The 24622-nt window shown below is 29.8% G+C and overlaps 1 protein-coding gene across 1 annotated transcript; it reads right to left on the bottom strand.

The window, feature by feature from the left end:
• Positions 1-397: 397 nt before the first annotated feature.
• Positions 398-23138, bottom strand: LOC130449840 (uncharacterized). The gene is made up of 17 exons (XM_056787879.1): positions 22662-23138; positions 22054-22355; positions 18867-19239; positions 12422-12639; positions 12146-12366; positions 11854-12092; positions 11642-11789; positions 6754-7051; positions 5180-5428; positions 4287-4568; positions 4078-4225; positions 3655-3792; positions 3380-3603; positions 2899-3110; positions 1969-2210; positions 954-1077; positions 398-746 (listed from the first exon to the last, which is right to left on the bottom strand). Exons 1-17 carry the CDS (start codon positions 22936-22938, stop codon positions 407-409), a joined length of 4035 nt encoding a protein of 1344 aa, XP_056643857.1. The 5' UTR covers positions 22939-23138; the 3' UTR covers positions 398-406.
• Between the last annotated feature and the right edge of the window lie 1484 nt (positions 23139-24622).

The raw sequence follows: 24622 nt of genomic DNA, 5'->3' as shown, positions 1-24622 counted from the left end.
AGTTGATTCCAAAGACATAATAACACTAGACTGGGTATCAGTTTCATCTACTAATTTTATTCTCATTTGCTGTGAACCATAGACAAACTGTTACAACTTCATTTATATGGTCTAGATTGACGTAAAAAAGAAGAAAATACAATTATTGAATACTGATTTAAGAAAGAAGAAAATAAAATCAGTATCAGGCACTAATTTGATTCTCGTTGTTTCAAACCATAGATAAAATGCGATAACGTCTTCAAGATAAAGATATTCATTTCTCATTCAAATTTTGACAACTGGTATCAAAAAGGAGCCGAAGAAAACAACTTAATTTATAGTAAATATATATTCATAAACATAATTTAACACTAAATATTATACATAATAAACATATCTATATATATTTTATTAATTTCTTCTCTTAATTCGGCATCACCTCATAATTTTCTTCGGATTCTTCCCTATTTCGAGCGAACGGAAATTCGAATTTCAAATGTTTGGAATAATCGTAAGTATCCGCCACGATTCCAATAAATCCGCCATAACCCACGTGCCCTTTGTAATACAATCCGGCGGATTTGAGCGGAACCGCGGGTTCCGCCGAAACGGGTTGGATATCTACGAAGGGAACCGTCGTTTGGGCGGCATCTTTAATCAAATCCGTTGCTCTGAAATCTAAAAATTGATTCCAGCCAATAACAGGCTCCGACGGGGGGGAATTTGTCGGTATATCCGGTTGATCTATATTTATACGTTCCATACTGGAAAATAAAGTACGTTACGTTCACGGTTATTGGAATGTTAGACATAATGTATAACGGAACTGACAGGTAAGTACAATTCAATCAAAATATATGAATTATTTATATTTCTCTACTTACTTTTATTTGTTATTATGCCCAAAGGATTGTAAATATATAAGAAAATCAAAATTATATTAAAAATAAGGGATTCAAATATATTATTACCTTATAAATTCTTTTCTATCGGCCTCGTATGACTCATTAGCGTAAAGTTTACCAGTGTTGAAGTCAAAACGAGTAACCGTTATTTGAAATTGTAAATTTCCGTTGTTGAGAGCAAATCTAGCACCTAAAAGTTATATCCAAAGTTACTGAGATTGTCTTTTTCTCTATCGAACTATTTAGCAATCTCCAAACCTATTATTTATTGCTTTCGTTTCAAGGACAATGATCACAACGTGGCAACATTGAAAATGTGAGGTTAAGAAATAATTAAAACTTTTTTCAATCAATTTTCATTAATAGTAATCAGATTATTATGAAATAAAACAAAAAGATTTTTTTAATTCCTTCTTTTTCTTTTTACTTCTGAGATCTTTTGAGCTGGTTTTTGAAATTTTATATCAAGAGATCTAATTCAAGACGACTTATAACTAAAAACATTTCTTGAATAATAATTTCTAATATCTTTTTACATTGCTCTAGAACTTAGTAGGATTCTTGTAAGTAATTAACAAAAATAAAAATAAAATTAACGATGTTTAGTATTTAAATTAATCATTTATTAACATAACTACACATAAAAATCGAAATGGTAGTGAAATATTTTTTTTTTCAATGCACAAAACAAAATAAATAACCACTCATTCTTCAAAATCTCATATATAATACAGTCATTGTAATTAACATTCGAAATTTACTGAAGATACTTCCGATTTTTATGATAATTTTTCGAATAAATTAAAAAATTCCTTCTAATTCCACACCTATACATTTTCGTATATAACACAGGCATACAGTTGACCTTGTCACTCAGACATCTTTCTAAATATTTACGACGTTGCCACATTGAGTATAAGTACGTCAACTAATATTTCCTATAAACTTATCACAATCATAATTTAAATAATCGATCTACATACAGGAAGTGTTTCTAATGAATCTTCGTATACAGGGAGATTTTGAAGTACATCTAAACTTTCATAATATCGATTTATATGAAAAGAAAAATATTTTTTACCTGTAACAATATAGTTTGATTTTTCATCGATTAGGGTATTTAAATATACTCTTCTGTGTCCGTAGTCCATTGTGTGATAATCTACCCCATTCTTTACTCCCATATCAAATATCCTATATCTTTTTACGGGTACCCATTTCACGGTAGTTTGATCTATATAACCGTGAGGTAGAAGTCTACCTTCTTGTATTTGTACGTGGAAAATACGATCTAATTTTATTAATCTCAAACCTGTTACAACTCTGGAATCATTAAAAAAAATTAGAATTAAACAATTTCAAATATGATACATCTGGCAACGTCCAATTCTCAAATAAAATCATTCCTCATGTATCAGGAGAAAATAAATGATAAACGTTGGCAATCGTTGATATTGGTCTACGGTGTTGTAAGATTTATTGTTGTCAAAATTGAGTAACTGATAAAGATTATTTTATTTGTCGTTTATTACGGTTCGAAATGAAATTTTATAAGATATATACGATTTTCAGAATTCCAAAAAATATTAAATTAGTTGTAAAACCGTGGATGACGATAACCACGAAAAGTTACAACGTGACAACGATGTAAAACAACTGTCATATTTGTCTGGGAAGTCGGAAGTAGGTAGTTAAGTGTCTGTATTTGTGTTGTGACAATTATTGTGTGTTTGTGCCAAAACTATGGTGGTAAAAGTGTGTGTAGTGGTGAAAAATGTTGGTTTTAGAAATATTTGTACAAGGTTCGTAATTTTAATCATTTAATTAAATAGAAAAAAACACAGGTATGCGTTAAATATACTCTCTCATAACCTCACATTTAACTTTAACTGACATCTATATGGTCGTGATTTGAAAATCACATTTACAATGCTGCCACGTTGCTTACGTTATCCCTATACAGGGAATTGTTTAAAATATATCAGAAAAGGACTTGTGAATGATATAATACCTGTTTTTCTGGACGTCTGCCGTTGCGGGTCGTAAATTAAAATATCTATCGGATAAAGCACCTTGTTCGTCACAATAACATAAACAAGTTGAACAATGGACGAACCATCTTGTCCAGCTGTATACATCTTTTGCCGAACATCTGTTTTCATGGCCGAGAACTGTACCGCTGTGTAGTTTTATGTATTCGTATCTTCTAGGGCTCAAATTGGACTAAAATAAATGTATACAGTGTACAATTTTTAGTTAATTTTTGTTCTACAATCTACTATTTTCTTCAGGTGAATAAATTCGAACAAAAACGTAGGTGAAAATGTTTCCACGAAATCATATTTTTTAATGGTTTTTGTGATATATTTGACAACAACGATTTCAATATATCTTGTTATTCGTATGTCGATGAATATTTTCCTGAATTCTTAATCCGCGGTTGGTTTGTGAAAACGTGACAACACTGCAAATCAAAAGCTAATCATACTCACAGAAATACATGTTGTCATATGGGACTCTATAAATTCACAGTTATAAATATTTCCTTTGCACGGTTTACTGTATTTACAATAATCGCTGCCACTGTCGTAACATCCTTGACTAGTAGTGGAAGAATATTCACCGCAAGTTTCCTTACAAGTACGAGTCGGATTCAAATCAACTTCGTTTTGAATATGGGCCTGTACGAGTCGAGTCAGTTGATCGTAAGTTTTCCCTAAAATATCATTTATTACGTAAAGCTGGCAACACTCGTCGAACCAATTACCTTCGGAATGATATTTCGGGTCACATCTATACATAGTCGTTGATAATGAAGTCATGAGGATTTTTGTTAAACGATAAACTTCTTTCATCCTATTATTAAACTCCTTTCGAACTTCCATTGATATTTTTGAATAATTACCTAATAAAAATTTGGTTTAAATATACGAGAAGAGTTAATATTACATGTAGAGAAAGAGGGAACTTGTTTACTGCTGATGGAAAGAGAAAGAACATCTGAATACTAGTCTCAATATCATTCTGATTGGATCTATCATATTATTAACTGTCTATGTTTAATATTAGCTCTATGAATATACGTCATTTATTTATTTGGGGTTAAAAGCTCGGTAACATTTTCGACCTGTCAACTGATAATACAGGACCGCATCTACCCTTTGCGAATTAGCTACTAAATTGAATTCACCTTTTTCTTGTAGTCGAGACGCCATTAACGCAAATTGTGTCATGACGTATCCCTTAAGTTCCGTCGAAGCTATCAAATTATAAAGGTTATAGATAACTTGTTGTCTAGATTGAGTTGGATATTCGCAATTAAAATTATCAACCATTTCCTGAAACACGGAAATCGTCATAATAAAAATATTATTTCACAATTATTTACTTTATAATTACGTATATCATTTTTCCTATCAAGTTGAGACTTTGGTTATTTATTTGTAGCGAAATTTGATTCACGTTATTTTTCGGATCGTGTAGAATGTCGTTAACAAGACTGGATATACTTATGTCTTTACCGTAATCCGAGTAATCTTTTTTTGTTGGTGACAATAAATGAATTTGATATCGGTGGAACTTTTCGTACAAATCCTGTATAACTCTTACGTCCGAAAAGAATAGGAGAAACAACTCGGATTTTTTTTGTACAGTCATACCATAAAGTATATCTTGAGGTAACTAAAACAAATATATACGTAGTTGATAAGTGCGTAAAAAAGAAGATTTTTTTAGTTGTCATTATCCTCTCTAATACTTTACGATTGCAGTCACTGAACTAAATCTAAATACTAAAGTGTATGAGAAATGATAACTAATGTATTACGAGACACTACATTTTAAATGTTGGTAGTTGTGGTTACAATTTACAGTGTTGTAAGATTTGTTATTGTAAAAATCGTGTAATAGTGTTAGAATGACTTATTTTCGTGTCTATTTAATTTTTTAATTGAAAATGAAGTATCAAACACCGTCATAATGTTAAAAATTGAACAACGTAAAATAAATATGATCCTCGAATTTGTTTTCTGTCATTTACTATAGTATTTACAATATAATTATATACTGGTAACCGGAAAAATATTTAACGTGACAACGCTGTTAAACATCTGTCATAATATCTGCTAAGGAAACTTTTAATTTATGTGTAAAATAGATGTGAAGTGATTTATTTTTATCTAACGTGTTGAAAAGTGAAATTTTGTGAACTTTATTTATATGATGAAGTTAAAAAATAAATTAGGTATCTATACAACTAAATTATTTTTCTAGTATTGATTTTGTTAACTTACTTCTCTTATTTTCACGTCAAATTCGTTAAATTTCTTGAGAATTTCGATTCCGGGGTCCACGAAATCATCTTTCCTTTCTTTGAAAATGTATTGCCAAAGTTGATCTTCTAAAACGAAGAAATCTTTTCGAAGGCTATCGACTAGAAGTGTTCCAGTGTCAAGATTCGCCGAATATTTCACTAAAGTTAAAATTATTGTTATTCCTAGGAATATCGTCATTGCTTTTTCAGTTGTATCACAAATGCAACTGTTGATTTAAAATCGTACTCCCTCCGCTTTTTGTTTATATCAAATATATTTTTTAAAAAAGATAAGAGAGTATCTCTTTGTGTTTTCCTTTCTTGATAACCTTCAACATGATCAATGTGTTTAAACTTTTGCGTATGATCTAAATTCATATAAGATGGAGGTCGTTGAAAATATATTTAATAATTCTGCATAAAATTCGTAAATATTTTTGTTATATTTCGATAAATAGTTTATGATTTATGGCAAAATTGAAAAATGGGGTAAAAAGTAAAACAGGAACGGCTTCTATAAAGGCAAAAGTGTAAATTAGAAACATATCTTTGAAATTTATTATAGTATTTGCTAATCAACTTTTTCACCACTATAAATAGTGCTATACGCCATTAAATCTTATCAGGATTAATTTAATGACCTTTAGTTTCTTTTTTTATCATCTTATTTGTGTTTGTCACTTTTTTACACAGTCATATTAACAATGGATTTATTCTTAAAATTATTATATATTTTTTTAACAATAAAAGTAATTATTAAAAATAGTTTTCGAATGATTGCGTTTCATTTCTACAAAATATATTAATATTTAGAATTTTCTCCCCAAAACTGTCATTGATTCCAAAATGGCTTCAACGTTTAGAAAACGAACCATTTGTGAAGTTTGTCATATGAAATATAAATTTAAGTTCAGAATTTTATTTTTTTATGTCTAATTTTGGGTTTTAGAGATAAAATTGATGTTTTTAACCATTAAATGACATAAAAAATCGTGAAAAAACGTGTCTTTCGTTATATTTTTCTAATTTTGTCTAATAATTCAAATCCCAATTGATCCTTAACTTTCTGTCAGTTCGTACAGGGCTGGTCTCAGGTTTTTTTCAAGTAATTGATATTTAAATAAGAAAAACAAACATTTTGTGAGGTTACGTCTCTTGAATAATAAATTTAACATGAGAACATGAGTTTCAGATAAAAAAAGTAATGTTTTTAACCACTAATTGACAAAAAATCGTGAAAAATGTAATTTTCGTAATATTTTTCTAATTTTATCAAATAATTCAAATCCCAATTGATCTTCAGCTTTCTGTCAGAACGTACAGGGTTGGTCTCAGGTTTTTTTTCCTAGAAATTAATATTATAACTTTTTTTTTTCAAAAAAAGTGAGATAAATAAAAAACTTGATAATATTTAAAATCTATTTATTAAACATAGTTGAAAATACACTAAACGAATGGTAAAATGGCTTCTTGACTTGTTGAAAAATCACAGTAAAACAATGCTGAATAATAATCGCTTTTCCGAAAAATGAAAACCTTGAAAATCTAATTTACAATTTCCTCTTCGGGAAAAGCGGCTTCTAGATGTTTACTAAAATCGTAAGTGAACATTTTAAGCGCGATGAACCCGCCGAAAAATTTCCGCCCTTTGTGGAAAATGCCCGCGCCGCTGAGCGGCACCGCCTGCAGGGATTCCACTTTCTGGGAATCCCAGAACGGTACGGTGGTTTGAGCGACGTCTCTGTCGATGTCTGTGTGGGTTAATTCGATGTAACTGTCAGACGTTGAAGTAGGGATAGAAGGCGACGTCGTTCTGGTCGGTATATCGGGAGAAACCAACCAGATTTTCCTTCTGTAATTTTTTTATCGAAAATTAGTCATGGTATAATAATAACATTGACATTTAACCTTTTTTTGTTGATAAATTTATTTCACCACGTGTCGATGCAATCGACAAATAATTCCCGCCAATTATAACAGCGTTGCCACATCTCAATTTACGTATGTTTTGAATTATTCGTTATTAAAACACGTGGCAACGCTGTAGGGATTGAGTATTTTTAAAAGGTTTGTTATTTAAGATTATCCACTAATTTTCATACGAAAACAATTCTGATAGATAATTTTTATGATAGAATTTACCATAAACGTAACAAAAATTTTTCCCAACTCGACAAAATCTCGTAGAATTTCGATTCAATGAATTTTACATTTTAAAATCAAGCAAAAGACAAAAGGAAATGAGAGTATAACAAATTATAACCTCCAAAGTTATTTGACAACTGACAGAAGTGTCAATTTCCAGGGAATAAATTTCCCATGAAATAAATATTTAAAACGACGTTTGAAAAAGTGTCAAGTGTCATTATTATGGCGTTTTTATTAAAAAAAAATGAAAATAACTGCGAATTAGTTTGAAATAATTACATTATTATGAAAACGGACTCAAGAAAACCACAGTGTGTGTCTAATTTATAACCTCCAAATAAGTATTTGCAGTTGTCATAACGAATTAAGAACTTTTTGATTTGACAACTGACAGGTGCGACAACCTACCTAAATTTCCCAGAAAGTGGACAATTGTGAGATAAATAAAAATATGACGTTTCACTTTGTTTCATAAGCAGGAGTCATTTGTATGGTAAAATATGCGCCATTAGAGCAAAATACGTAAGAATTGATCAATTTTTATCTTGAAACTGCCATTAATGTGAAAACAACTATATTTAATAAAGTAAAAGCCATAGAATTAGATTTCTAACCTCCAAATGAGATTTTTGATTTGACAGGTATGGCAGCTCACAATAACCTGAAACTGTCATTATTGTGAAAACGATCACATTAACGCAGTAAAAGCAGCAGTATTAAATTTCTAACCTACAAATAAATGTTGAGCTTTTCGATTTGACAATTGACAGTTGGGGCAAGTTTTGTGCCATCCAAGCAAAAAGTGAAATTACGTGAGAATTTTAACAATTGACAGTTATGCCAACAACCGAAAATAAAATTTCCGAAAAAAGTTCAAATTCAAACAATAAAAAATTACGTTAAGCACTATTTTAACAACAAGCGTAGATTTTTCACCCATCAAATAAATTTTCGTGAAAATTTTGACAAATGACAGTTAAACCAACTTCCAGCAATAAAATTGTGACATCTTTATCTCCACATCAACAGTTATTTTTGTGAAATTTTTTCACTAAATAGGTTAAATTATGTCAATATGTTGACATTTGACAGTTAAACCAACTTTCAGCAATAAAATTTTCCACAAAAGTAGATGTTCAAACCATAAAATTGTGACAATTCACTGTATCTCAACAGTAAAAGTTATTTTTATGACATTTTTTCACTAAATATATTAGATTATGTCAATATTTTGACATTTGACAGTTAAACCAACTTTCAGCAATAAAATTTTCCACAAAAGTAGATGTTCAAACCATAAAATTGTGACAATTCACTGTATCTCAACAGTAAAAGTTATTTTTATGACATGTTTTCACTAAATATATTAGATTATGTCAATATTTTGACAATTGGCAGTTGTACCAACTTCTAGCAATAGAATTTTCCACAAAAGTAGATGTTCAAACCATAAAAAATGACATTTTACTTTATCTCAACAGTAAAAGTTATTTTTATGACATGTTTTCACTAAATATATTAGATTATGTCAATATTTTGACATTTGACAGTTAAACCAACTTTCAGCAATAAAATTTTCCACAAAAGTAGATGTTCAAACCATAAAATTGTGACAATTCACTGTATCTCAACAGTAAAAGTTATTTTTATGACATGTTTTCACTAAATATATTAGATTATGTCAATATTTTGACAATTAGCAGTTGTACCAACTTCTAGCAATAGAATTTTCCACAAAAGTAGATGTTCAAACCATAAAAAATGACATTTTACTTTATCTCAACAGTAAAAGTTATTTTTATGACATGTTTTCACTAAATATATTAGATTATGTCAATATTTTGACATTTGACAGTTAAACCAACTTTCAGCAATAAAATTTTCCACAAAAGTAGATGTTCAAACCATAAAATTGTGACAATTCACTGTATCTCAACAGTAAAAGTTATTTTTATGACATTTTTTCACTAAATATATTAGATTATGTCAATATTTTGACATTTGACAGTTAAACCAACTTTCAGCAATAAAATTTTCCACAAAAGTAGATGTTCAAACCATAAAATTGTGACAATTCACTGTATCTCAACAGTAAAAGTTATTTTTATGACATGTTTTCACTAAATATATTAGATTATGTCAATATTTTGACATTTTACAGTTAAACCAACTTTCAGCAATAGAATTTTCCACAAAAGTAGATGTTCAAACCATAAAAAATGACATTTCACTTTATCTCAACAGTAAAAGTTATTTTTATGACATTTTTTCACTAAATATATTAGATTATGTCAATATTTTGACAATTGGCAGTTGTACCAACTTCTAGCAATAGAATTTTCCACAAAAGTAGATGTTCAAACCATAAAAAATGACATTTTACTTTATCTCAACAGTAAAAGTTATTTTTATGACATGTTTTCACTAAATATATTAGATTATGTCAATATTTTGACATTTGACAGTTAAACCAACTTTCAGCAATAAAATTTTCCACAAAAGTAGATGTTCAAACCATAAAATTGTGACAATTCACTGTATCTCAACAGTAAAAGTTATTTTTATGACATGTTTTCACTAAATATACTAGATTATGTCAATATTTTGACAATTAGCAGTTGTACCAACTTCTAGCAATAGAATTTTCCACAAAAGTAGATGTTCAAACCATAAAAAATGACATTTTACTTTATCTCAACAGTAAAAGTTATTTTTATGACATGTTTTCACTAAATATATTAGATTATGTCAATATTTTGACATTTGACAGTTAAACCAACTTTCAGCAATAAAATTTTCCACAAAAGTAGATGTTCAAACCATAAAATTGTGACAATTCACTGTATCTCAACAGTAAAAGTTATTTTTATGACATGTTTTCACTAAATATACTAGATTATGTCAATATTTTGACAATTAGCAGTTGTACCAACTTCTAGCAATAGAATTTTCCACAAAAGTAGATGTTCAAACCATAAAAAATGACATTTTACTTTATCTCAACAGTAAAAGTTATTTTTATGACATGTTTTCACTAAATATATTAGATTATGTCAATATTTTGACATTTGACAGTTAAACCAACTTTCAGCAATAAAATTTTCCACAAAAGTAGATGTTCAAACCATAAAATTGTGACAATTCACTGTATCTCAACAGTAAAAGTTATTTTTATGACATGTTTTCACTAAATATACTAGATTATGTCAATATTTTGACAATTAGCAGTTGTACCAACTTCTAGCAATAGAATTTTCCACAAAAGTAGATGTTCAAACCATAAAAAATGACATTTTACTTTATCTCAACAGTAAAAGTTATTTTTATGACATGTTTTCACTAAATATATTAGATTATGTCAATATTTTGACATTTGACAGTTAAACCAACTTTCAGCAATAAAATTTTCCACAAAAGTAGATGTTCAAACCATAAAATTGTGACAATTCACTGTATCTCAACAGTAAAAGTTATTTTTATGACATGTTTTCACTAAATATATTAGATTATGTCAATATTTTGACAATTAGCAGTTGTACCAACTTCTAGCAATAGAATTTTCCACAAAAGTAGATGTTCAAACCATAAAAAATGACATTTTACTTTATCTCAACAGTAAAAGTTATTTTTATGACATGTTTTCACTAAATATATTAGATTATGTCAATATTTTGACATTTGACAGTTAAACCAACTTTCAGCAATAAAATTTTCCACAAAAGTAGATGTTCAAACCATAAAATTGTGACAATTCACTGTATCTCAACAGTAAAAGTTATTTTTATGACATTTTTTCACTAAATAGGTTAAATTATGTCAATATTTTGACAATTGGCAGTTGTACCAACTTCTAGCAATAGAATTTACCAAAAAGGTAGATGTTCAAACCATACAAATGACATTCCACTCTATCTTGTCAGCAAGTCATTTTTGTGACAATGTGACAAATGATAGTTACACAAACTGTCAAAAATAAAATTTTTTCGAAAAAAGTGGAATTGAAAACTAGAAATATTGACATAAAATTATTTCGATGACGGTTTTACATTCAACAAAGGAAATTGCATAAGAATTTTGACAAATGACAGTTGTACCAACAACCTGAAACGAACCGCCAAATTTTTTCAAAATAAAAAACAATAACCGAATTTTTTTATTTGCTCACCCTGTATATTATCGATATAAATCGTATAAAAATTACTCACTTCCGATTCAAATATCCACGTATCCTGACGCACATATTGATAAAAATTCAATAATAAATTTTGTTATCCTCATAAATGATTAATCCTACCTTGGATTTTTCGTCGAGGAGTCCGTGTTGGCGTTGTCCTTCCAAATACTCGTACTCGTAGGATTTATCAAAGTTCCAGTAACAAAATCAAACTTACTCGTATATATTTCGAAATTCAAATGAGACCCGATCTCTTTGAACCTGATACCTGTAAATAAATAAAAAAAATTAATTAATTACTATGTATCAAGTTATTGGACGCCATTTTGTACCCGTGACGACGTATCCTTCGTCAGCTTCCAAATCATCCAAATCAATTGCCCTTTTTTCCCAACTAAAAGTGTGATAATCTTGTCCGCTATAAATTTTCCTGTCCGTTATCCTGTAATCCTCCACCGGCACCCATCGTACACTGCTTTGATCTATATTTCCCCTAGGAAGTAATTTACCTTCCTGGATCTGAACGTGAATTATACGATTTTTTTTAACGAACCTCAAACCCACTACCACCCTGTAAATACAAATAAATCCATAAAAAATTGTATTAGAAACATTTCGACTTACATATTGTTAGAAATATTCGAAATGACAGGTCTCATGTTGACGTATCTATCAGAATTACTGCCCTGTTCGTCGCAGAGACAGAAACAATAAGAACAATGCCAAAATAACCACCTCCACCAACTGTCTACTTTAGTAGTACCCCTCGTACATTCCTGTTTCCTACCTAAAATTCTACCGTTTTCATATTCGATGTACTCGTATCTTCTACCGCTTAAAGGATCCTGAAACATCGTTTTTTTTTTATAAACTAATTATCGAATATCACTCGTAATTTACCGCTGGACAAATCCACATGTCCGAATCATAATATCTACAGTCGATTATTTTTCCGTTACAACGTCTCTGTTGACGGCAATACAAATTCTGGAAACAACCGTGACTTTTCGTGTAAGTGTATTCGGCACAATTTTCCCTACAGGTGGCGTCTGGATTTAAATCTACTTCATTTTGTACATAACCTTGTAATAATTGTGTTATTTCTTCGTACGTTTCACCTAAATAAATAATATTAGCCGGTCACGATGTACAATCGATTCGTATATCATAGAACTAATAATGTTATTTCTATGTATACGTTCGAATCGATTCAGTTCATCTATCGATTTTATATGATTATTTACTTCTATTAAATATTTTTTGTATGTTTTATATTTTAAATCAATAAAAATATGAAAAAAAATACTCCAAAACATTTTTGTTGTTATTTATAAACCAATCGAACGTAAGTTGAGTCTTAAAAATTGGACTAATAGAATCGATTAGTTAAATCGATGCGAACTGATTCATATCTATAACAATTAAAACATTTTTGACAATTTTCTTTTGATATTATTTTTTAAAAAATGTATCACAATTTCAAATAATTTTCAAAATGCGATTAAAACTTTTATTTTTATAACATAAATTGTCATTACAAACGAAATTGATTATGTATAGAAACACGTGATTGAGAAAGTTTTTGTTTGAGAGAGAAACAGAAATAGGAGTTATGTCTGCAATAATATTCGAGAAGCACACGTGCAAAATTACAATATTAGAGATATGAGTTATGTCTGCAATCCAAAACGAACACGTGTAAAATTGCAATCTCATCTTTTTTTATATATTATACTATTTATTGTGTTGTTTACTTTGTTAAATTAAACTTTATTACTGTCTTTTTATTCATTAAAGAAGGACGTAACTATCGAATTTCAAACGTTTCTCGAGAAAGTGATCATAATACTAATACAGGGCGATTCCGATAAGTAATTATGAAATTCTTGTTAAAAATAATACTTTTCTGGTTTGTATTTAATAATATAGGTATTAGTTTTTTTACTTTCTGGCCTACTGTTAAGATATATGAAAATAAAAAAAGAAGAAGTCAGTTAGTGAGAATCATAGAGAATTATCGAGAATGATTCATCATTAAGGTTAAGATGATATATTAATATGATTTGTATTGTACATGGAGTTGACAAATAAAGGTGTATAAGAAGGAAGACTATAAGTTAATTATTTAAAAAAACAACAGGTTATGGGCCCAGGTGATTCTGTGGATAATTAAAATATAAAGAAAATGGCTAATTCACAAATAAAAAATATTTATAACATAGAACTATTGAATGGTGAAAATTATTACTCATGGAAATTTAGAGTGAAAATATTACTAGAAGAAAAAGATGTGGCAGAATGGATAGAAAAAGAATTTGTGGAATCAGATTATACAGTGGAAAAAGACAAAAAGGAAGCTAAGAAAAAAGATAAGTTATGTAAGTCATTGATAATACAATGTTTGGATGATAAGCAATTAGAATTTGTAACGGAGAAAAATACAGCCTATGGTATGTGGCAAGCTTTAGGAGATATTTATGAAAAAAAAAGGATTGCCCGGGCAAATGATGCTAAGAAGAATGTTAATGTCATTAAAATTAAAAGAGAATGAAGATTTGGAAGGTTATTTGACAGAATTTGATGACCTTGTTAGGAAGATAAGAGCTACAGGGGCTGTTATGAGTGATGAGGACATTGTATGTATGTTAATGATGGGGATGCCTCCAAGTTTTGAAACAGTTATAACAATATTAGAGAATATGGATCCTAAAGTATTAACAATAGATTTCGTCAAAAGAAAATTTAGAAGTGAAGTAGAAAGAAGAAAAGCATTAAAATCTGAACAATCAACTTATGAACAAAAATCAGCAGTATTTAATACTACAAATACTAGAAAAATAGTGTGTTTCCGGTGTCACAAGGAAGGACATATGCAAAAAGACTGTAAAGAAAGTGTACCAGGGCAATCAAATTCAAGAGTTGTGCAAGGTGGTTTTACAAGAGGTAGTTTCAGAGGAAATTATAGAGGTGGTTATAGTAGAGGAGGTTTTCGAGATTATGCAACTCCAAGTAGAGGTTTCACTCGAGGTAGAAGTTATCATACAAACTACAGAAATCAGGGAAATCATGTAGAGGTGAACAAGAAACAAAGTTCAGAAGATCAGGAAGAGCAAGATGGAATATGTTTTTTGATGAATGGTAATGAAAGTAAGATTGTAAGTAACGATAATATCTCATTCTATATAGATTCAGGCTGTACAGATCATTTAGTAAATAATAAATATTTTTATGAATATTTAGAATTAAAAACACCAATTAACATAGCAGTAGCAAAGAATAATGAATATTTGAGGGCAATAGGTATTGGAAATATTAAAGTTTTGAGTAAAATAAATGGAAAGATCATTGAATGCATAATAAAAAATGTTTTTTACGTTCCAAATTTAAGGAAGAATTTATTATCAGTAAAAAGATTAGAAATGTCTAATGTATCTGTAGTTTTTGAGGGTGGTCAGGTTAGTTTATATAATGAAAATAAATTGATAGGAGTAGGATTTAGAAACAGGCTTTATGAGATTATTTTTGAGTATAAGATAGAAAATCGATGTTTTATGATTGAAAATGATGACAATGAATCAATGATGTGGCATAAAAGATTAGGGCATATATGTAATGCAAATTTAAAGTTATTAGTTGATAAAAGAATGGTAAAAGGTTTGGAAAATGTAAATGTAAATAAAATTGATTTTTGTGAAGCCTGTGTAAAAGGTAAAATGACAAAACTTAGATTTGAAACAAGATCACATGCAAAAAGATTATTAGAGATTGTTCATACTGATGTTGTTGGACCAATAACGCCACTAAGTCACGATGGGGGTAAATATTTTGTTACATTTGTGGATGATTTTTCTAATTTTTGTACAGTGTATATCATAAAAGGTAAAGATGAGGTGTTTAAGTGTTTTGAAGAATATGTAAATATGGTACAATCAAAATTTAACATAAAATTGGCAGTGCTAAGATGTGACAATGGAGGGGAATATATTTCCAAAGATATAAAAGATTTATGTAAATCAAATGGAACTGTTTTAGATTATACAATACCATATACGCCACAGCAGAATGGTAAGGCTGAGAGGTTTAATAGAAGTTTGTTGGAAAAGGCAAGAACAATGATAGAAGAAGCCAACCTGCCAAAAACATTTTGGAATGAGAGCATTAGAGTAGCTGCTTATATTTTAAATCGTAGCCCTAGCAAACATTTAGAAAATGTTACACCAGCAGAATTGTGGTATGGTAAAAAACCTGATATAAAAAATATTAAGATATTTGGATGTACAGCATATGCTCATATACAAAAACAATTTAGAGAAAAGTTTGATCCAGTTTCTGAAAAAATGATTTTTATAGGATATACAAATACAGGTTATAGATTGTGGAGTATAAAAGGAAAAAGGGTGATAGTAGCACGAGATGTTATATTTAATGAAACTGATTTTATTTATAAAATAAAAAAGGCAAGTATTGAAATAAATAATAGAGAACAAAACAGTTTAGAAGAAAACGCTGAAATAGAATCCGAAGAAGATGAGAGTAATGATGAAGCTCATAAAAGAAAAAATTTTGAAAGAATAAAAAGGAAAGTCAAAATTCCAGAAAAATATAATGATTATGAATTATATATGGCATTTGATGCAGTATCATTTGTAGAAAAAGTACCAGAGACAGTGGAGGAAATAGATAATAGAAGTGACAAAAATATGTGGATACAGGCTATGAAAAGGGAAATTGATTCAATTGAGAAAAATGAGACATGGAATGAAATAGAGAAACCGGAAAAAGCAGAAATTTTGACAGCTAAATGGGTATTTGCTAAGAAACCATTAGAAACAATAATGGAAGACAGATACAAAGCGAGATTAGTTGTACGAGGATGTGGACAGAGAAATACTTATGATTATGATGATATATATTCACCTGTGGCAAAAATGACAACAATAAGGACTCTTCTAACAGTGAGCAATCAATATGGTTATTATATAAAACAACTTGATGTGAAAACGGCATTTCTAAATGGAGATTTAAAAGAAGAAATATATGTTTATGCGCCAGAGAGGGTAAATTGTAAACCAGGATGTGTTTTAAAATTGAATAAAGCTCTTTATGGCTTAAAACAAGCTGCAAAATGCTGGAATATAAAAATAAATACATATTTATTAAATTTAGGTTTTACAAGATCAGAAACTGATTATTGTCTATATACAAAAGTTGATGAAGATAAACAAATTATGTATTTATTACTCTACGTGGATGATATCATATTAGCAGGGCAAAAATTAAATAAAATTGAAATTTGTAAAAATGATTTAATGAGATGTTTTGATATAAAAGATAAAGGAGATTTAAAGAGTTTTCTAGGACTTGAAGTAAATTATATTAAAGAAGAAGGAATCTTGGAATTAAGTCAAAGAAGATATTTACTTGGAATATTAGAAAGATTTAATTTTGATAATTGCAATCCCACAGCAACACCTATAGATCCAAAGTTTAATATTTTTGAAAATAAAGATGATGAATGCACACTACCAGTAAGACAACTAATTGGATGTTTAATGTATCTGATGCTTGGAACAAGACCAGATATCAGTTACTCAGTAAATTATTTAAGTAGATTTCAAGATAAAAATAATAGTTTGGTGTGGACAGGATTAAAAAGAATTTTAAGATATTTAAAAGGAACAGTTAATATGCATTTAAAATTTGAAAGAAAAAATAATGAGAGTTTGTTTGAGTGTTATGTGGATTCTGATTGGGGAAGTGAAGTGGTAGATAGAAAATCAGTGTCAGGATATTTAATTAAATTATTTGGTAATATAGTGATGTGGGTAACAAGAAAACAAAATTGTGTGACTCTTTCAAGCTCAGAAGCTGAGTTAGTGGCATTATGTTCCGCAGTACAAGATTGCTTATGGTTTAAGAAATTATTGTTTGATATGAAAGTCAATATTCAAAATTTTAAAATATATGAGGACAATCAAGGATGTATAGCTTTGATAAAAAATCCCGAAAATAACAAACGTGTAAAACATATAGATATAAAATACAACTTTGTGTGTGACATTTTAAATACAAAGAAAATGGAATTAACTTTTATTGGAACTAAAAATCAAGTAGCAGACATTTTAACAAAGGGGCTCCACAAAAGACAGTTTTATAAGAATAGAGATTATTTAAATTTATGTTAAGATATTTTGTTTATTATTAATGTTAATAAAAGAAAAAAATCAAAATATAATATTTGAAATTTCATAGAAAAGTATTAAGAGAGGGTGTTAAAAATAATACTTTTCTGGTTTGTATTTAATAATATAGGTATTAGTTTTTTTACTTTCTGGCCTACTGTTAAGATATATGAAAATAAAAAAAGAAGAAGTCAGTTAGTGAGAATCATAGAGAATTATCGAGAATGATTCATCATTAAGGTTTAGATGATATATTAATATGATTTGTATTGTACATGGAGTTGACAAATAAAGGTGTATAAGAAGGAAGACTATAAGTTAATTATTTAAAAAAACAACAATTCTTGCTAGTATACTGATAGTTGAAACGGTAATATTACAAGGTGCAATCTGAAAGTAGTTATAGATATTCAAAAAAATGTGTAACAGCAATATTTCAAGGAATTTCCACTGCTATGTCGTTAAAGTAGTTTTAAGTCAGAAATACTGGTGCAAATTGAATGTTTAAGTAACAGAGTGGTGTCGAAAAGTGACTATAAATCGAAATATTGGTGCAATTTGATGTTTAAGTTACAGAGTGATATCGCAAAGTAGTTATAAACAGAAATGCTGGTGCAAATTGAAAGTTTAAGTTACAGGGTGGTGTCGGAAAGTAATTATAAGTTGAAATATTGGTTCTAATTGGATGTTTGAATTACGGGGTGGTGTCGAAAAGTAATTATAACTCGAAAACTTGAGGCAAATTGTTTGTTCAAGTTACAGGGTGATATCACAAAGTAGTTTTAAGTCAGAAATACTGGTGCAAATTGAATGTTTAAGTTACAGAGTGGTGTCGAAAAGTAACTATAAATCGAAATATTGGTGCAATTTGATGTTTAAGTTATAGAGTGATATCGCAAAGCAGTTATAAATCAGAAATGCTGGTGCAAATCGAAAGTTTAAGTTACAGGGTGGTGTCGAAAAGTAATTATAACTCGAAAGCTTGGTGCAAATTGAATATTTGAGTTACGGGGTGGTGTCGAAAAGTCAAAAATACTGGTAAAAAATCAACTTGTAGCTGAGTTATTGGACGTAAAATAAAAAAAATGAAATTGAATTTATAATTTTAATAAAATAAATTAAAAAGTTTTATTGAATATCGATTGTATTTATGCTGCACTTACCTTTGACGTATTTTTTGGGATCGCATTTCCAATATTCTCTAGACGCTTCCCCCATGACTTTTTTCACGACATTTATCGCACTGTTTGTTCTTTCTTCGAATCTCTCGCGTAAAATTTGAGATTCCGTCGTAAAATTACCTGAAAACAAATAAATATACGAAAAAACCGAGTAGTTTATTGATTTCGAACGAGAATATGGATCAGTAACGAGAAGGGCACTACACTCACCTTTGTTATATAACCTCAGGAGCATGTAAGAGAACTGAATCATAGAATAGCCCTTTAATTCGGTAAGTGCTATTGAATTGTATAAATTGAAGATTACTTGTTGGGGGGATTGTTTGGAATTACAAATCGTATCCCCTTCTATTTCCTACAAAGTAAAAACCATCAAAATCCGCCAAATTTCATCACCAAAATAACTTTTGTTTATATAGTTTTCGCTGAGTTCATTTGGTCAGGTTCATATCGAGCCCAAACGACTACTGATGTCAGGAACGGATTCGCATTTTTTCAATTTCTAGGTTAGAAATCGACATTAAAGAGAAAAAAAAAATGTTTTAAAGGGCATATACCTTGATTCCTTCGAACAATTTAGCTCTAGTTTCGTGTATTTTGATCAAAGAAGTCTCCATGTTGTTTTTATCATATAAAACGGCGTTAGCTAGATCCAACCACGCTTGTTTAGGCGACGGTATCCTACCGGGAGACGTCTGTTGTTTCTGGAATCTTCTAAATGTGCCATAAAGTCCGTCAATTGTTCGCAGATCACTAAGGACCAATTGGAACGCCCATACGTCGTTGATTGTATCCAAACCAAACGTCATCGTTTGCGGAAATGCCTTTTTCCAATAAATAAAATCAATAATAAGAAAAACTTCCTTATATTCGATCTATTTGCTCTCCCTACTACATCCTTCCCATTCTGTCTCTCTTCCTAACTCCTCTTTCATTTCAGTGCCTACTTTTCTCTCATTCCATCCCTTTCCCTCCCTACTCTGTCTCTCTTTATCTTTCTCTTACCTTTCTAACTCCACCCTTTTTATTTCAGTCAATCCCCGCATCATCACACTTTGTCTCTCTTCATCGCGCCCCTTTCCTAATTCCACGCCCACTTTTAGTTAAATCACTACCCTCTTCCTAACTCCGCCCTCTTTTACTTAAGTCGCTCTATTAATGTATTATTCTGTCCCTATCCCTCTCTACCGCATTTTTTCTCTCTGCCCCTCTTTATCTTTCTTTTAAGCTCCATCATCTATCGCATTCTCTCACTCTGTCTCTCTTTATATTATTCGTCTTTCTAACTCCTCCCAATTTTAATTTAATCACTCCCCACTTTCTAGCTCCGCCCTCTTTCAATTTACTTTCTCCCTACTTCCTTAGCATTCCGTCTCTTTCTTTATTTCTCTATCGCATCCTCTGTCTCTCTCATTGTTATAAACATACCTGTTCCAAAGCGTTTCCGAATTTTTCGTATTTTCTAATTAGAGTTACTTCCGGTCCGTGTTGGGTGACTTCCGAATCTTGTATTTGGTCGTCGAGATATTCCAAAATATCGTCCCACCATATATCGTTCAGTTTTACAAATTCATATCGAAAATTATCGATGGAGATAATTGTGTTCGTTTTGTTTGATAAAACGCTCGTAGCGAACACTACCGCACATATCAAATACACTTTCACGTACATTTTTTTCGTAAATAAAATTTTTCAAAACCGAAATATTTCCAAACGCATTCGATTTAATGTGTACTACGAAAAGAAAAACTGATTCAATAGAAAAACACTTCGATAACACCCGCATAAATGAAAATAGTACTATACTATTTCCGGAAGTATATAGACATACGTGTATTATGTAAAATATATTTTGAAATATTTTTCTTACAACTTTCGATTATATTTCGTTTAATATCTTGTGCTGAAGAGTCGCGATAATCTCAAAACCGTAAAATCTTCTAAAATGTTCAATTTTAAAAATAAAAAGATCAATTAATGTTAATAAAGAACGTTTCAGACTAATTAAAATCATACATATACGTAATTGTTCATTTTAGATGTTAATTGACCAAAAAACAAAGTTTTAATAAGTGACTCAGGTTTTTAAATTGTGATAATACTGAAAATAATGAAAATTAATATGTTAAACAAAATTTAATTTTGCTTAAACGATAATTTATAAAATATTAAATAACGAAAAACCCCGTATAATACTGGCTATAAAATTATTACAATTTTTTTTTATAAATTGTTATAATGTTAAGTACGCCCCTGGCGAGCTTAAAATTTTGCAATTAGTAAAATGGATGCGGATTATTTGACGTTAGCATCTGCCTTGTGATCAACTGATATTTATGCAATTATACAATCAAATTGACGTATTCTTATTATTTATATTATATATTATAAATAAAATAATTACCATGTATTCAGCATTGTTATGAATCGCGTTGTAAATATAAAGAACCTTAACACTGCACTAGATCACTCTCGAAACAAAAACAAAACAAACTACTGCAGTCAGAATAAAACATTAAGCTAGTGACTATCTTTATGGTATTGTCGTCGTTAGGGTCAAAATAAGAGAGGAAATTCCATTATAAAAGGTGGAAGGAGAAATTCCATAACCTTGTGGAACAATTAAATAGTGAACGGTAGACTTGGTGACGCCATCTGTTACACGAAGGTATAACTTCGATTTTAACAAACAGAACCGAACCGGTTTCAAATAATTTTAAAACTTTCTATAATACATAAATTAGAAGTATATTGTCATAATTTTATATTAGCAAAAGTTTTATGAATCATTTTCAATAGATAAACGTATTAGTGCCTTGCCTAGATTTCTATGTTATGACTCATAATTGTAAAAAGTAGAACGTGATGTTATGATGACGAAAAAAAGCGCTAACAAAATAAAAACAGTTATCAATTATATTTATACAACTAAATAACTGTAATATTGAATATCGATAACTACGCAGTTGTTATTTTTTTAATTTAAGAACGTTTTGATGATAAAGACGAACTGGTGATGTTGCAATACTTGAATCACAGTGAATCAATCACTTGAAATAAATACGATAAGTTGAACTCAAACAAAAACTATATAAACAAAAATAAAATTAAAATATTCTAGAAAATATTTAAAAACATTAATTTAAACGCAAATAAATTATAAACTTACCCCTAAATCTTTAAGTAACAGTTCCAAAATACCAGTTTCTGCCAATCCTCTACTTGGCGGTGATATAAACACGTCTATCCTCTCCATTAAACTTATAATGGAATTACTATCGTGGGAAACGGCCGTTCTGGCGAAATCTTCCAATGTTAATCGTTCGAAATCATTTTTTCGATCGGCGTATTTCAAAAAATTCCTAAAATTAACATCGGCACGTGTCATATAATTTGACAGATCGTTTAGACGAAGCTCCAAGCGCACTCTATCGGGTAAATTGCGAAGAATCGTAGAAATGGTATCGGTACCTGTAATATGATTAATTGCGGCTACAGTTAGAACTTTCAGGGCTGGATAAAGGGATTATATTTTGGAAAATGACAAATACGAAATACTATTAATCTGATTGAAAGGGTTCAAGGTCATAGTTTTATTTAGACATATTATCATTGAATTGTGGGTATAACTGATGCAATTTCCCATGGAATATGAATGTCTATAGATTTATAAACCAAGATGTATGACCAGAATACAAATTTGATTGGAAATGATGACGTGATTATTTTTCAGTGTGTGATTCCCGTAAAACATGTTGAATATTTTAAGAAACTTACCTACTCCGTCTACTTTCACAGCTAATTCATCCAATTTTCTCGATAAAACGTTAATTTTTCCAAATAATTTCGCTTCGGTTCGATCTAAAATCGGTATAGGCAACTCTGGAAAATCAACGCGTTGATCAACGATGTTCCAAGCTTTTGCTATACCTTCCGCGACTATTTTAGCAATTTTTACAATGTCTAACACACCTAAGGAAGCATCTACACCTGTACTATATGACACAAAGGAACATAATACTACGAATATTAAACAAAAACGATTTCCGGACATTTTATTTATATCCGCGAGATGAAATGGCGTTGAAATATGTTAACAAATATCGTATTAATACATTTTTTCCGCAAAAATGATTAATTATATCATAATTGCTTCACGTTTTGTTAAGTTGATTATTACTACAAACGCGCCAGACAAACTTCTCATCTGTTTATCGCAATCCGTTGCTTACTGTACTCTCCCGCCACGAGATCGGTTTTTATGCGCAGGATCGGATTAGCACATTTGTATTTTCATGCTAAATGTATGAAATTGTACCGGGTAAACAACTAAAACCGAAAAAGTCTAATGAACGGATTATATGACTGCTTTAGGGAAAAAAATTATTATACAAGTGGTCCCGAGAAACACGTGAACATTTTTAGAGATCGTATTCGAAAATATGAAATTTAAAAACTGAAATTTTGCAAAATTTATCAAGTTAACTGGCATTTTATATACGATAATCGAATTCTTCGACTAATTCTGCGTATTTTTCATTCTACAAAGTTTAGTTCATCTCTTCGAATAACAGGTGGGGGGAGTGGGAAAGTTGTTATGATGAAATGGCTGTAAGTCCGGTTCTGCTTAACCGATTTTTATGAACTTGATTTTGTTTGAAAGAACTTTTGTCCGACAATAAAAAATATATAAATTCCATGCAATTTAATTAGTAACGTGAATGCTACAAAGCGTTGTTTCATATATTTTAGATGTGGTAATTTCTTTTCAAAAATATACCTTAGCCGTTCGTAGTGACGTGTATTTACAATAGATATGGTGGGCATTTTTTAGATCAAACATACTTTGATAGGTTGAAGTTTATTTACTTAGCCAGAGGCGTCTCCAGCTCACGTAGCAATCATCACACTAGCGCCCTCTAGTACCTAAGCGTGCTGAGCATTGTTAAATGGAACAAACGCCTCTTTCAGCTTACGTAATCAACCATTAGAAATTCATAATGTTCGAATGTACAATTTAGTAAATATATTTAAATATAAGTTATGATTTCGCAACTTTAAATGCCTATAACTCAGAAACTAGGGGTCGTATTAGAATTTTTTTCATGTAACAGTTCAAATAATATCAAGTTTATGAAAATCGATTAAGCAGAACCGGATTTACAGGCATTTATACGTAACAAGGTTCCCACTCTCCCCTACCTGTTATATAAAGATATAAACTAAACGCCCTCTAGTGGTGGACTTAAAAATCTGAAAATAATTTCCACATGCTTCTCGTGACCACTTTTGTCATAATTTATCATTATAATCTTTTCATCAGATATGATCGACGTTCGTTTTTATTTGTTCACTCAGTATATATAATTATTGAAATTGTAATTAATAATTATTTCAATTCAAGGATATAAATTTGATAATAATCGAATTCTAATACGTACAGACACTGTATAAATTTTGAGAGGTATGTTACTGCATAATAACTGTTTCTGTATCAATAAAACCTTAAAAAAACTGAATGTATTTATTGTATCTAGTCATAAAATCTTTTCTGACTTACAACAACGTATTTGTCACATTCAAGAACAGTTCAAAATATTGATAATGATAATTGAATGAAGAAAAGTCATTGTCCTCTTATTTATAAAAGTATATGATATTTGATAATTATTAGGACTTATATAGTACAAAGACACTTATCGAAATGAAATTGTGAGGTTATGTTACATATATTTTGA

Source organism: Diorhabda sublineata, chromosome 10 (genome assembly GCF_026230105.1).
Source record: "Diorhabda sublineata isolate icDioSubl1.1 chromosome 10, icDioSubl1.1, whole genome shotgun sequence".
NCBI classification, from domain to species: domain Eukaryota; kingdom Metazoa; phylum Arthropoda; class Insecta; order Coleoptera; family Chrysomelidae; genus Diorhabda; species Diorhabda sublineata.
This window is presented reverse-complemented; position numbering and strand designations above follow the sequence as displayed.